The sequence below is a fragment of the Atta cephalotes genome, assembly GCF_000143395.1.
Source record: "Atta cephalotes unplaced genomic scaffold scaffold00055, whole genome shotgun sequence".
Lineage (NCBI taxonomy): Eukaryota > Metazoa > Arthropoda > Insecta > Hymenoptera > Formicidae > Atta > Atta cephalotes.
Window position 1 is genome coordinate 964584 of NW_012130119.1, and position 16705 is coordinate 981288.

General features: G+C 30.9%; 2 protein-coding genes across 2 annotated transcripts in view; one reads left to right on the forward strand and one right to left on the reverse strand.

Annotated features, from left to right (window-relative positions):
- Positions 1–255: 255 nt before the first annotated feature.
- On the forward strand, positions 256–3160 carry LOC105623299 (zinc finger protein 543-like). Its single transcript, XM_012204696.1, has 5 exons — positions 256–420; positions 1305–1629; positions 1874–2143; positions 2239–2421; positions 2790–3160. Exons 1-5 carry the CDS (start codon positions 256–258, stop codon positions 3158–3160), a joined length of 1314 nt encoding a protein of 437 aa, XP_012060086.1.
- Positions 3161–6483: 3323 nt separating this feature from the next.
- LOC105623300 (S-adenosylmethionine synthase) overlaps positions 6484–16705 on the reverse strand; it is a 12080-nt gene continuing 1858 nt past the window's right edge. Inside the window, exons 2-9 of the mRNA XM_012204697.1 lie at positions 12513–12590; positions 12091–12213; positions 9133–9245; positions 8058–8201; positions 7486–7704; positions 6996–7178; positions 6747–6880; positions 6484–6589 (exon numbers count right to left, since the gene is read on the reverse strand). Coding sequence (XP_012060087.1) covers positions 6484–6589; positions 6747–6880; positions 6996–7178; positions 7486–7704; positions 8058–8201; positions 9133–9245; positions 12091–12213; positions 12513–12590 — 1100 coding nt within the window. The remainder of the gene's footprint in view (positions 6590–6746; positions 6881–6995; positions 7179–7485; positions 7705–8057; positions 8202–9132; positions 9246–12090; positions 12214–12512; positions 12591–16705) is intronic.

Genomic DNA, 16705 nt, shown 5'->3' on the forward strand with positions numbered 1-16705 from the left:
GCCATTATAGATTCCGTTGTGTGTGACTGAGTCCATTGGCCGATTGCGACTTCTCACTCGGGAAAACTCCGTCGCGTTTTCGACGTTACACGCTCCGATCGTCCACTTGCCGCAAATTCGAAAAAGGAGAGCGCGGGACGCAGATAGATAGAGCTGGGTGGAGCGTGGGAAGGTGGGAAAAGGGATTCTCCAGAGTAGAACAGATAGATCGACGAGAGCGGCACAGCGGGCACCCACGGCTAGAAAGGGCACACGATGAAAACGTACAGCAGGAAAAAGGGCGACAGCCCGAGCAATGTGATCATCCATGTCAACGAGCTGTGCCGGCTCTGCCTGGCGAAGGAAGAGGAGATGGTACCGATCTACGACGATGAGACCGTGCCGATGCCGTTGCGGATACTCTCTTGCGTCAATATCGAGGTGGGTCGAGGTGAGGAGAGGAAAGAAAAAGCTACGCGTGAATTCCACGACGCAAATCACCGTCGCGAAAAACATGTCGTCGTCGTCACCATCGACGTCGTCACCGTTGTCGGCACGATCGATTCGCATCGGGCGATAATAATCAGCGGCCGGAGGAGCCGTTCATTGAAAAATAGGAATCTAGTTTATCTCTCTGCGCACGGCGTCCTCTCGCATATTATCTCCCCTCTTCGCCGCGTGTGTGGCGTATACATGACACGCACACTTTCACGCGCGGCGCACGGTACAGTGGTAAGGCTGTCAGCTACGTCACATGCATGTGTGCGCGTGCGCGCGCGAATGACGTTGTACGAGCGATCGATGCTGCGCGCGGCCGCGGGTTCGCAAGTACCGGCTTTACCGAGTTATCGACGAACTTATGCGACACGATAGATAGCGGTACGCCTTTTACGCGCGCTACTACCTCATTACAGAGACCTAGAACCGGCATGGTGCAGGCACTCCTGTTTACTCTACGGATTTATAGAGATCTGTAATGTTAGTACGCGTCGGACGTGTAGCGTCCCGATGTAATTCGCAGCCGAGCTTCTTTGAGGAATCGCAGCTTTTTTAGACGCACCGTCCTCTTCGAATGGCGACTTCTCTCAATGGCACGTAAACTCCGAAAGATGCTCGAGCTTTCCGCGTTCCAATCCGAAATGTTCGATTATGTTAGAGAAAGGCAAGATAAATTTTATTAGATTTTGATTGTTTGAAGTGGAATCTCATGTAAATTGTATTGATAAAATATGTATTATATTTTTTAAGTATCAGTTTAGTTCCATTTATCTTATTAAGCTTTAATTAAAGTTGATAAACTGAAGACCTTGATATGTTTTTGATAGGTTTTTGAGCAGGATGGTCTGCCTAACATGATATGTCATCCCTGCAAATATCAGTTGGAGAAATCCTATCAATTTAGAAAAAAATGCCAGGCTGCAGATTCCAAGCTCAGAAAGCATATGAAGTTGATTCAACAATTGACTGGGCAGGACGAAGAAGGCGAGAACCAGGATAACAGTAGGGATGAATCTCAAGAATCCACGGGAAAGTCCAAGCAAGTTAAGCAGCTGCTAGCTGATCTGGTTTCAACGAAAGGCAACAGTGGTCAGACAGATGGAGATCCTATCAAAGTGACAGAGGAGGAACTTGTTGGTGGCTATATTCTGGGTGTGTTACTGACAAGGAGTTTATTTCATCACATTATAGTAAATGATAGTAAATGATAGTAAATGGACCGATTTCCATTGGCTTTTTAAAATTGAAAATTTTATTAAAGATTGTTTAATCTTCATTTTAGAAACTTGTATTTAAAATTTATTACTCTGGAAGATTAAAATTTATTACTAGGAAGTAATATTGAGAAATATTTATAAATATTTATATATATGTACCGTTATTAATTGATATGCAGGAATGACTTCTGAAAATCCAGAGATGGAAGAAAATATCTCGGAGGATCCGGAGAACATTACGCTGGTACCTGCTGAGGAACGAATGGCGAAGGCACGCTGTACGATAAGGACATCGCGTATCAAACAAGAACAGGAGTCCGACGACGAGACAGAAGAGATGCAGCGAGGAATAGGAAACGAACATAAGAATGTTTACATGATGGAAGTCACCAGCGACAATCCTAATGAGCCTGATTCATTGAAGTTACAGCCCTTGGGTGACACAATCGGTAAAGAATTCTACAAGATATGTTATTTGTAATAAAGGAGAAATGACGATAGTAGAGAATGCGATAGTTATATAAAAGACAAATGTATATTGCAGTTGATGCTAATCCAGAATTGAAGGTGTTTAAATGCGACAAGTGCCCGAAAGCGTTCACCCGGAGAATAATGTTGAAGAGTCATCAATCAGTACATTCTACACAGAGGGGATTTACGTGTCAGGCATGCGAAAAATGGTTTCCGACAAGATCTGCGTTAGTAAGACACGAGCGTACACATACAGGTTGGTATTTGTTGTTTTTCATATTAATTATGAATACATATATATAAAAACTAAATATTTGTGGACATTTTTCTCAATATTATTTCTTCCTAGAGATGTTGATGACTAGCTTATCTAGCTAGCTTGCTGAAATTGTTTCAATTTGCCTATTAAGAAAAAGATTTGCTATTTCACATTTATGATATTACAAATTTTAATCACATCGTAAAAAATCTTCTTTTTGAACAGATTGTTTCTTTTCAATACAAATCATATAGTATTCGTTTATGAACAATTCATTGAAAAATGCATAACTATTAAATTTATTATAGGAATAAATATATAATAAATATATAATACAATTAATGTTATCTTTATTTATATTGCAGGTGAAAAACCATTTGGTTGCAATATCTGTCATCGTGCTTTCGCTCAGAAGGAAATCTTGTTCCGGCACTTAATGACACATTCTGGCCAAAAACCGTTTCAGTGCCAGCATTGCGATAAGAGCTTCACGCAGCGAGAAGCGCTTAAAGTACACATGCGTCGGCATCAGAAATTGAATCCGAATGATATTCAATTGCATCATTGTCAACTTTGTCCAAAAGCGTTTTGTCATGCATCGGGTCTCAGCAGGCATTTGGTTACGCACACTGGTAGAACGTACAAGTGCGTCGAGTGTGAGAAGACATTTACAGATAAGAGTTCACTGCTAAGACACAGTCGTATCCATGCGCCCAAGAAACTCATAGCAAATTGAGCAATATTTGCTCAGTTTGTTGTGATTTTCCTGGGATCCAGTGGGTATGAAAAATTCTTTCAAATTTTTGATCTGTGTTGGAATTAGACCTGCAGTGAATTGTCTATATTAGCGAAAAAAATTTCCAATCTAGATTTTTGAGGGGTTTTTTGTGTTTATTTCATTGAGATGGGCTTAATTGTGTAATCTTATATGTAATTCGTACATTTAATGTTAAGGAACATTTAACGTATATTTATTTTAGTCATTTTTGTATAAATATTAGCAAATTTTATTATTTAAGAAACTTACTCAAACAATCCATTTGTGTGTACACGAAATCAAATCTAAAATATAAAAATTAAAAAATTTAAAACAAAAAATATTAAAAACTTTTAATAAAAATTCTGAAACGCAAGTAAAATGCACAAAAAAGTATTGAAACATCTCGATTACTTCATTGCTATTTTTTATATAAAAATGATTAAAATAAACTCAATATTAGTTTTAAGTTCCGAACATTTTTTTATTCAATTGATATTTTTATATGCATAAAGGAATTATATCCTTATCATTTTTTAATACTAAGTGCAATTTGAACGAAGCATATGCGACATAATAAAAACGTCAGCTGAATATAGAATAATAACATCGATTGCATTAATATAATTTAGCTTTCCCCTTTAGGCAGCAATTATATTCTTATATTATAATTTTTATATATTATATTCAATATATCATAAATGATTATGTATCATGTATTCTTTCCGATGTAAGTTTATTATTATCTATAATTGATGTATATAGTTCTAAATACAAAGCTATCTTAATGGAATTATTTATGTGCACATAAATGCTATTCTATTGTGATTATTATCCTTATTACCTGGCTTCCTAAAACCTATTGTATGCTATATATAGGGGGAAATATTTTAAAACAAGAGAATTACTTGATATATAAAAGGAGAAAAATATTACAAAATCTTATGTACAATAGGAATAAGTTGCACTGACGAGTCTATGTCTTGTGTATGCTTTATTTAAATCTATTTTACTGGATACGCTATGATACTCTACTGTAAAAGTATCGCTATGTAACAAAATGTGCGGCAACAGGAAACATAGGAGCTATTTGATTATTCAGATTATTTTATGTGTTATATATTTTATTCGTTATACTGTAGTGACCGTGCAAATGCATATAAAAATGACTCGCTATATTTGCGAACTATATAGCCAGTCTTGTGCGACAGAGCTCATGCCATTTGTCGGGAAAAACATTCACAGAAATGCAATTATTAGTCCGTTAAGTGCAAATTATGTGTTGCGTAAATTCTAGGAAGATCGAGGATAATGTTTATCTATGTAATGGTGCGGTAATACACAAAACGACAGAGAATGCTTTTTATTAAAAAATCGGTTTTATTATATTTTTTTTTCATGATCTGTGCACTATTACATATTGCCGATATCGTTTTCATGCAAATCGCACACATCAATTCTGCCAGAAGGTGATTAAATATTTTTACAAGGGTTTTTTAATTTTTGTCTGCTATTAAAATCCGACAATGTCGGACAATATACCAAAGAATAATGAAAAATTCTACAACAGTTTCGAGCTCCGTCACACGGTCTGTGCTGGACCTCTACCGAGATTAGATTTTCAATTTCGCATCTTTTTATAATATCTGCTGCAATTGTTCTATTTAGTTAAAACAATAGCAAAGGGGGAAATGACTGTACATTCCATAGAGCTATTAAATACATTGCATAGTTACGAATATTCGCGTGTACCTATACTATAAAATGATGTGAAATCTAATTTTATTACGAAGCTGTAGACTCTCTAATCTGATGATTTTTAAATACTCTAAGATATTTAAATGATGATTCTATTCTAATTTGATAATGTATTTGATCCGTATTATGTTGTAACTATCTTTCGTAAAACTCATGAACGTGACGCGTTCATGACGTGCAACGTCATTTCCTTCTTTGCTACACATATATCAAGGATACATTGTCAATTTACACTTCTTTTTCCTCCTCAACGATTAATAATTCTAATGAAGATACGTACACGAAAGATCGATCGGTAATTCGATAGTTTCATTAATGAAATAAAATACTTTACGTAAATCAGCGGTATGTGATTTATGCATTCTGATTAAAAAATTAGCTCGTTTACGTCTACTTTTTCCAATGTAAATTAACTTTAACTTACACTGATAAAAATGAACATTAATTGATCAAGTCGGAGTATCGAACTTTCATGTACGTGCGAAGGACTAATACAGCTAAAAATCTACAAGACCTGCAGTTACATTCCCGAATCTGAAAACACATATCGATATGCGCTTGTTTATACATTTTTTTAAAGATGAAAATTTTTATCTACTACAAGTTTCTTTTGTTCTTATTTATTTGCAAGTAAATAGCATCAGCATATAATTTGCTGTTACCAGACTGACAAGAAAACACAGGAAGGTATCCATCTCTTTCGATTTTAATCAGCTTTTAATACGTTATAATCTAGATTAAAATAAGAAACATATATTTTTTTATATGTGACAATATATGCATTTTTAAGGGATAAAATACTTTGATGAAAATCAACTCTATAAAAGATCAAAAAAATTTTTTGATAAAAGTTGTGTGTGAATGATCTATAGTATTTTATAATGGTAAATAAATTTTTAACAATTTTAATGATATTCGCTTTGAAATTTAATTTAAAAAAAAAGCGTTCCATTACATAAAAGTGAGTACAATCATAGAAACGTATAAACATATAAGAAAACGTATTTTATTTTAATCTGGACTACACAAATTAAAACGTCAAAATCGTCAAAATTGGAAGGGGACATTTCCCTATGTTTTCTCGTAAATCATTCACATCAGTTTAAGAAAGAAGTTTTTGAACATCTAAACATGAAAATGCGCTTCATAATATAGGCTCAATTCGCTCTTTTCATAACGCTTTTTTCATAATGCGATGTAATGTATTGGATTGGATGTAATATACTGGATTATAAACGATATTTGTACTATGCCTGTCGTCACATATATAATGCGGTATTCCATGGCAAAAAGAACTAGAAAGAGAATTGCCCATACCTAGTCCTCTCTATTGCTAAGTATTGGCGTAATCGATGGCCTCGATAATGGCTGCGGCACGGAGATCGAAGTATATCGCGGACGAAATTCTTTTCTTTTACTTGAAATACGATTTTTTTCTCCGAGAAAAAGATAGAGAGGGAGATAGAATTAGAGAACGAGAAACAGATTCTATCAAATACCTAAAACCGAAAAACGCCAAAACCAATTTAAAATCCATCCTCTCATCAATCAAAGACCAGCTTTTTTGGTTGCTCCCATGTAAAACCGTCTCGTCCGAAGTGACCATATGTACTGGTTTGTTGGTAAATAGGATTGCGAAGGTTCAACTCTCTATAAAGAAGATAATATATTTTAATTAATTTATCCTCTTGATTTATTATTAATGAATTATAATCATTGTAATATATCATGTAAATAAAATAATATTTATTATAACAGTTTGTGTAATAAAAGTATTAAAATTACAAGAAAAATTAATTATACATACTTGACGATTTTTCCGGGTCGCAAATCGAAATTCTTGTGCACTATGTCTAAGAGCTCATTTTGTGAACGCGTGGATGTGCCATAATCGAAAACTGTGATAGACAATGGTTCCGCTACTCCAATAGCATAAGAAACCTAACACAAATAATTACAAATTTTCTATATGATACAAAGTTATGGAATTTCATATTACAAAAGTTATAGCCATTGTTTAATTTATTTTAATAAAATCTTATAAATTTTTTTTTACCTGTACAAGACACCGTCTGCAAAGACCAGCTTTCACCAAGGATTTAGCAACCCATCTTGCAGCATATGCAGCTGATCTATCCACTTTCGTAAAATCTTTACCGGAAAATGCACCACCACCATGCGCTCCCCAACCACCATACGTATCTACGATGATCTTTCGACCAGTAAGACCAGCGTCACTCTGAAATTTGTAATAGGAGTATATCAGAAAGAGAGAACACAATTTACAAAACGTAATGCATATTTTTATTTAAGATTGATTAATATTTGCATTGTCATGTAATAATTTAAAACATAATCATATAAGTTTTATATATAATTGTATATTAATTTTTTTAATTATTAAAATATTGCAAAATATATATTTGAAGGATTATTCTCAGTTTAATTTTTAATATCATTGCATTCAAAAGTAGCAAATATACAAAATGCATCATCGAATAATCACCATTGTCTATGAACTTCATTTTTTAATATTTTAATGATACCTGTGGTCCACCAATAATGAAAAGCCCGCAAGGATTCACATGGAAGACTGTTCTTTCATCCAAATATCTCGCTGGAATCACTTCTTTGATGACTTTCTCCATGACCGCCTTACGTAGTTCATCTAGACTAATTTTTTCACTATGTTGCAATGACACGACAACAGTATGGACTCTTATAGGTACGCAGGTTCCGTGATCCATGATGTATTCACAGGTTACCTATCGCATACATATTTACATTTTATGTATAATTTTACACTAATTTTTTAAATTATTAATGTATTGTAAACACATACATTTGATAGATTATTCTCAGTTTAAATTTTAACATCATAGCATTCATGAGTAGCAAATACTTCATAAAATTCATCTTCGAATAATCGTCATTGTCTATAAATCTCATTTTTTAATTGTCTCTAAGCATGAAAAGCTAATCACTAATAATTAGAAAATCTCCTAAAAATTTCTTAAATTTCGGTAAATTTTTTGTTTGTTTATCATATCAGATTTAAACTCTACGCTTTATAAATTAAGATAAATGAAAAATATATACAGATATATAAAAATCAAACCTGTGTTTTTGAATCTGGACGAGCCCACCACAATTCGCCACTTCGTCTTAGCTCGGCGATTTTCTGATTCAATTTATGCGCCAACACGACCGTCAGTGGCATACATTCATCGGTTTCATCAGTTGCATATCCAAACATTAGACCCTGGTGGAAGAATTTGAGTTATTCCAACTAAAATTTATAAGATATAAGCTTCACAAGCAAAATATTGTACATATAATTTTAAATATATAGATTAGTTATTTGAAATTATGTGCTGTCAAAATATAAAAGTAACATATTTTTGTGCGTGAAATAAAAGAAAGTTTAAATAAAAATAGAGAAGCTTTTTGTGAAGATTAAATTATTGCATAATATTAATATACATGTTGTGCTGTAAAAAAGCAAGTAATAAAGCAATAAAAAATAATAATAAAGAACAATAAAGAATGCCACACACAGAACAGAATATGTAAATATGATAGAAGGGATATTGTCATTAACAATTGCAGTAAAAAAACTATTTACAAAATATTTACATCTCACACCATTAATAATACAACCAACTAATTTAATTACGTAACAAATTCGATTAGGATTATGATTTTAGCCAGATCAATTTTATTTAATTTAAATTATTTAACAATAAATTACATTCTCAACTACAAAATAGAATCATACTGAAGTGATTATTCTATGGAGATATTAGAGATCTACAGTGTAAAACGTATAAATGTTTTCAAATCTACATAAACTTTCATGCACAAATTGTATTCATACTCAATCAATTTCGCACTTCCTATATTCCAGATCCAGCTACAGAATTCACAACAGAATCATTCGTATAGTAGTGCATTTTAGATAATGCTACTGTGATAATGCAGCAATGAAAGACACTCAATATGTCAAATACCACTTCCACCTCTATAGTGAAGAAATAAGAAACAGGCTAATGGAGTACAAGTGAAGTAAAGAAGAAGTGATGTTACTAGTACTGTAAAGAATGTACTTAGTAGCGCAGGAGGCAAACGGTCAAAAAGAAGAAAATAGGAAACAAAGAGAAAAGATAAATTCAACGATGGAAATGCTAATTGACCTGATCTCCTGCTCCCACTTCCTCGTCGCTACGGTTTTCATGAACGCCTGCCGCGATATTTGGTGACTGAGCGTCGAGTGCCAATAGAACATTGCACAGCTTGTAGTCAAAACCTGCAGAAATCAACTACATAAGATAAAGATATTCACTGCTGTTAATGCATCAACATTCTTCTTTTATGAGATTCCGCCATTTTGATGTATCGGGTTTTTATCATACTGCATTGATCCTGGCTTGATTAAAACTAATACTGATGGCTGAATGTACGAGTTCAGACAAATTTCTCAAAATATCGAATAAATTTCAGTTCTTTGAAATACTAATTCTTCTGTCTGGTACATGTTATACTTATTTATAGATTAAACAATGAACTTATTATACATAATGAATAATGTTATATGTATGCGTGTATCTGAACATATTACAGGCAGCCTTACTTCCTATAAACATGATAAGTAATATCGGCACTTTGTTGGAATCACATTCCAGTGCTTTGTAATTCATCTTCGAGATATTTCTGTCAAATTAGAAATTTCCTGCACGATTGACGCAGCATTGTGAAGAATTTTTCATAAAAATGTTATAGTATTATCTTACAACAATAGTGCTTATAAATACTTGTACGAGTGCTTGCATTATCACACACGTAGATGTAACACACGCTTGTGACATACAGAATAGCAAAACAGATTTTGAGGCAATCTTTCCAGGAAGGGGAAAGAGGGGAAGAAATAAGAATATTGAATTATTTTTTACTGTTCTGTGGCATGGACTGAGAATGGGTTACCTGATCACCTGCACCCACGTCCGTCTCTTGTCTGTCCATATGGACACCATCCGCGATATTCGGTGATTGCTGTTCGATCGCCACCAAAAGGTTCAGTGTACGCCAATCAAATCCTGCCACGATATGCTTACGTTACACAGTCTTTACTCATCTCCTTGCATGATCTTTTTTTTGTCCGAAAGAAAATAATGAGCAGAATACAGATTATCCGATCGATTGAGGCATGGAAGCTCTAAGTCGAATATGTGTATACACAAAGAATTGTGTATACACAAAGATCTTTATGTTTGTCTTAATATTATAGTATTATTATTATAATATTATTCAGTATAAAGAAACAAAAATTATAAATAATGTCTACAACTTGAATCTTTTGTGCGATGATTCGATCATGTTGTCGTAAGTTGGCTACTTATTCAGCTACAGAGCATGCATGTATTACATTATGCCCGTGTAACACATGCATGCTCTGTGGTTGAATAGTCAGCTCCTCATAAAATCCGCCTCATACGATTCTCCCTTATCGAATCGTTATGACAACACGATCGAATCATGGCACAAAAAATTCAAGTTGTAGACATCATTTTTTGTTTCTTTATAATAAAATAATAATACATCAAGACAAATATAAAGATTCTTTGTGTATACATATATTTGACTTGAATCCTCCATGCCCCGATCGATCAGATAATCTGTATTCTGCTCATTATCTTTCGGACAAAAAAAAAGATCATGCAAAGAGATGAGTAAAGATTGGCTATTTATTCGGCCACAGAGAGATGAGAATGATCAAATTTTACGGTAATTTATTCGATAAATTAGTCAGTAATTTTTGGTTGGTAAAATGGTAATTTAAAAAAAATAAAAAAAATAATTTGATGTAGGAGCATTTAGCTTTTAGTTACTAAATGTTTCATTTAACTCATATTTTTCATTTTGATATTACATATTGGTATACAGTATAATATATTGTATATCAATATATGTAATATTAACCCTTCGTTGATATACCTGAACCACCCACAAAATTATTTTAAATCTCTGAAACTCAATTTTCTTTTATTTTGTAGAACAAAAATATAATATTTATAAAAAAATTTTGTTTTTTCTGTTCCCAAAATAGCCTACATTCAATATACAAAATAAATACCTTTTATCCAAAACCAACTTACAAACTAATTTTTTTTTAAGTATATCTGAACAATTCTGTAAATTTTTAATATTAAATTTTTTAAAAGTTCTAATTTTTCAAAGATTTTATTCGTTTTTTTTCTATTCATTGAATCCAAGACTTGTTTTTCACAAAACTGTAATGAAATCTCAATCAAAAGTTATTTGAATGTATTCTACAGATCTTGAAATTGGATCATAATTTTTTTCATATTGATTGGATTTTTTAAATGAGAATGTCAGTTGTTTAAACATTGCTCTGGGTATGAGCCATCCAGTGTGTCAAAAAGCAATAAAAAAAAGGTTAATATGTAATATTATTCCTTTTAATTATTATATATTGACAACTATTATGTATGTTATGACAATTAAAAGACTAGGTACATAGTCTAAACTAAAAAAACTTCAAATAAATTTTTTTATCAAGATTCTGAAAAAAATGTAACAATACAGTAACTTTAAATTATTTTGTATATATTTTAATCCTTTTATTTGTATTTTTATATTTTTTACTTTACAATTAAATTTATAAAACTTTTATTTATTTGCTTGTTATTTTAGCGGCTAGACTGTTACAGTTTTTATTAAAGTAAAAGCAAAGACATAATTATACATAAAAAATAAAATAATATTTCTATAATTGCACTACTGTCGAAATATCTAAATAGAAATATAAAATAATTTTAAGTAATTCAATAAAAAGCTAGATAATTACCAATAAATTACCATTTTACCGTAATTTTATTTACCGTGATTGTTAAATTGAATTTGACGGTAATTTTACATCTCTAGCCACAGAGCATGCATGTGTTACATGAATATAATGTAAATTGAAATCTTTACACTCCCGAAACTTGTTTCGTCGGGAGTACAGATTTCAACTTTTCTCGCGCAAACATTGACATCCAACAAAGTGTCAAAAACAATCAGGAAAAGTAAGAGACGTGCATCACTAAAATTAAGGGCAGATAGAATGCAAATATCGCCTCGATTAGATGTACCTTTTGAAGAGTCATCGTAGCCGATGTGTTTTACTGTATCACGAACGATCTTCTGATAATCCACTACAGCCTTTGATGTAATCTCTCCGCATAATAATATCATCCCAGTTTTTGTTACGGTTTCTGTGATAAATAAAAATTTTGATTTTGTTGTACATTATATATTTAATGCAGAATAGTGACTATATTTAAAAGATTGAAAAATTGAATAAAAGATTAAGGCAACTACAATATATTTGGAAAAATTTTTTTCTCTTTCAAAAGTTAATTTTGATTAATTTTAATAATACATATTGCAAATATAATATAGTTAGAAGTCAAAAGTTTCGACCTAAAACTAGTTCGGGGCCGAACAAACTAATTTATAAATAGATACATATTCAAGTGCTTGAAGAAATCAGCACTGTCTTGGCGAAACTTACCGCATGCTACTTTAGCGTCGGGATCTTGTTTCAGGTGTGCATCCAAAATGGCGTCACTTATTTGATCGCACATTTTATCTGAAAACATAAGATATATAAATCTACTAATTCAGATAAATTATTAAGTAAAAAACAATTAAATTGAGTTGTTCCATCTTCCGATAAATTTCAGCTGTTACTCTCTTATTCTCTTATATTCTTATTCTTTTGTTTATTCAATAAGTAAATTACCTCATAATTTATCTAAAGATGGAACAAGCGGTCCTTAGAGAATTAGAATTTACATAAGAATTAAAATCTTATTAAAAAATTTTATTACACGAATCCAATAAACAACAGAAAAAAGTGAATTCAAATGAGTATTTTCTTTCATTTTTTATTTATTTATTCAAATATTAAATGTATTTACCGGACACACTAATCACAATGACAATAAAAGATGTATTGTTTGATTTGCATGGTTTGGACAAAAATAGATATATAATAGAAGTTCTTATTCTTCGCAACCTTAAAGTGACCCTATCCTTACATTGTTCCGTTCTATTCAAATGTAAAAAAAATTTATATGCAACATGTGAAGTGTACAGAATATAAGATTTACATAAAAAATATTATTAATAAAGAAATAATGGTTAATTTTTCTTCTGTCTGTATTATAATATAAGACAAACGGTGAATCGCTAATCCAAGATTAGTTCACCTAAATTGCTCACATGACTCGTGAACTTTCTTTCTTTATCTTTGATATAATTAGAGTCATGATGTAGGAAAAAAAATAAGTCACGTTAATAATCTGCAAAGATAATTAGCAACAACAAAAAATAAATTACCATTTTTCGAAATAATTAAGTTAAAAATAGTCGATGTAATTAAAAGATATATGACTAAAAATAAAGAAATTACGATTACTTTAAAGTCTTGAAAAACTACAATATTTAAAATTAGAGTATAAACACATGCAGAAATGCAATTTTATTACAACTATTTTAGATTGGATATTACAAAGAAAGAAGTTTACATAAGCAATTGATAAATGCAACATAAATTATCATAGACATATTTTTTTTTGATAAAATTATTTTAGAAGAATTTTAATAAAGCAGATCTATAGAACATTTTTGTTAATTTGACAGAATAAAATGAATTTTCTGGTGTCTTACGAGATTATTTTTTATCAAATTGAAAGATTTCGTCAACTATCCTTATGGTTAGTTACAGAAGTCATTTTGTTTGATTTTGACCTGTTTTTATACATAAAAATGAGGTAGTTGGCCCGGAAATCAGGATACCAATAATCACCAAGTTCACGTATTAAAGATGTATTTTAATGCTTTCTGTTGATCGTAAGGCTTGCTAATATTTTTATTGTCGGTATTCCAAGGAAATATTTACAATGTTACATTAGGAAACTCATAAATATATGAATTCACTATTGATTAAATCATGAATATATACAGCAACCGAGCCTATGCGTGATTTCAATAAAATGCTTCATTGTGAGGTTAAAAGACATCTCGTGATTTTGGAGTATTGGCAACTTGTAGGGAATAAATTGAGCTTCAAATTATAATTCGAGATCGCAGTTTTACGTATACCATCACAAATTATTGTTTCATACAAATTTCAGTTTTTTTTACATGACAAGCACTGGTTCACTGAAGCCGTAATCATTCGAGACAGATAATCGCCATATCTGTTGATTACTAGATGGGCCCAAAAATATTCTTGTAAATCGAATAATGTATCCAAAATCTAAATAAAAAAATTAGATCCGTAATTGTTATTATCTAGACATTCTACGGACTAGTAATCGTCATAGGCATAGTCGAGTTAATAAATAGATACGCAAGTAAATAAAGAATGTCGATCATTGGTACATCTAGAACAGAGATCGGCTCTATTCGAATAAAAACTAATTTTACAATTCTTTTCTGTTGAAACAACTGTTAATATTTATTGAAAATTTATAATAATGATAGTTCTGAAAAAAAAAAAAATATATAAAAATTATATTACAAAATTATATTATAAAAATATATATATTATATTTAAATAAAATTATAAAATATATAATTATAAATATATATATATATATATATATTAATTAATGTGTCTGAATCATTCCATCGCTCGTATATGCGATGGAAGTTAAACACGTATGGCGATTTGTGAGACATACTATGACGATTATTGGGCATGCCGTTATGGCGGCATGGCGATAACTCATACATTTGCGCCTTCTAATTTTTATGAAGGATTTTGTCAACAACGGCAATAGATATAAGAATTTTAGAGTGACGTTTTTATTCGTTTTATATCATCACAAAAAATTGATTTAAAATAACCTAAAATAATAATTACTTTTCAATCTAAAAAATATAAATTTGCAAAGTCAAATAGTTAACGTGACGACCAAAGTTTGGTTAACGTGACGATTACTGGGCCAATCTTAAAATTAAAATATAGATATCGCTAAAATCGTACGATATCTATGGTTCGGCGATAACTATAATATTGAAAAACCGTTTAAAAACGAATGTTAAGTAAAAATAGAAAAAATAAGGAAAGAAAAAAGGAATGCTAACTAGACGACGATTCCCTAGATCTAAATCCCATGAGATCAATGATTAATTATTTAGAAAATTTCTATTGGAAGTACAGAAAAAGAGACATGTATTATTTTTGTTTTAAAATGACACATATATCATTATCAAGATATTAAACAATTTATTTTTATTACACAGGGTATAATAAAAAGAAAATATTTCATGTGGATATAATTTCAGAAATAAATTCATGACACAAAAAATTCATATAAATATTTGTTTTATCTTTGATTTTCGAGTTATAAATACATTTCATTAATTCTCATTATAAATTTATACCTAAGTTACTTTTAGGTCTCGAATTCATTTATAAAATTATGCCTACCCTATTATATGTGTGTAAAATATTATATTCTACATATAAATATATGCGTATAATATATGTGTATATGTGTGTGTCTAATAAATATACTGTACAATTATATGTATACAAGATATTTTTGCATATAAGATTTTATTTAATATATGAAATGATTTTTACTTTGTTCAACTTTGAGAAGTGATATCTGATAAATACTATGTCTAATGTAACATTATATTAAATTATTAACGATTGTTATCATAAAGATTAGGACATATTGGTATATCAGATTATTAGATAAAAAATAAATATTGAATATTGTGACTCACGTTTTTAGTATATCGATAAAAATAATGTTTGCGTTAGTATGTGAAAAATATTTTACAATATGATCATATATTTTACAATATAATTAATATCGATTCAAACTTAAAATGATTAAACAATTCCTGTCTACATGTTGATTCCTGTCTACATTCTGATCTTGTATTTATTACAGATAAGTATTACAACAGTAACAAGCACAAATAAAATTATCATTATGGTTATTTATTAAGATCGAGTATCGCGATTTTAAGTGTCAATCTCTCATGGGCTTTAAAGTCAGTTCTCGAACATTCTGGCTATGGAAAGTAAAAATAAAAAATAAAGAAACATAAACAATCATAGAGGGATCTATTTCTATGTTGCTTAATCATTCGTTTCTCTAATTTTCTTTCTTTCTTTCTGCCGAAGGACAAAATACAATATCTACAATTGAGTTCCATCTTATGTTGATTATCTTATGTTACTATTTTTATACTTGGAATTTAAATAATCAATATATTAACGATATTAAATCGATCCCGAAGAAAACATCAACAAATATTACAATATCCTTTTTGATTATAGTTTGTTTCTTTTTTTGGGATCAATTAACTTTTGGTATGGTCAACGTGATGTTGCAAATGCTTTGAAGCGTTTTTTAATTGTCAGTTTGTAAAATTCTTTCTTCTAATTGGTCCATCTAACGCTTCAAAGCATTTGTAGAGAGACTTTGATCACAGCCTTTGACTGATCAATCGTTAATATATTGATTGTCTAAATTCCAAGTACAAAAACGTCAACATAAGATATAATTCAATTGTATTTTGTCCTTGGACAGAAAGAAAGATGGAGAAAGAGAGAGAGAGAGAGAGAGAGAGAGAGAGAGAGAGAAGAGACGAAGACTATAGTAATTAAACTAATAATAACGAAACAACGTACTACCTACTAATTAATTTAAGTTTAAAAATAGTTAGGTAACG

Coding starts and splice junctions, on each gene's coding strand:
- LOC105623299 (XM_012204696.1), top strand. CDS start 256: ATGAAAACGTACAGCAGGAAAAAGGGCGACAGCCCGAGCAATGTGATC. Junction 1,630..1,873: donor TGTTGGTGGCTATATTCTGG/GTGTGTTACTGA, acceptor ATTGATATGCAG/GAATGACTTCTGAAAATCCA. Junction 2,144..2,238: donor GCCCTTGGGTGACACAATCG/GTAAAGAATTCT, acceptor TGTATATTGCAG/TTGATGCTAATCCAGAATTG.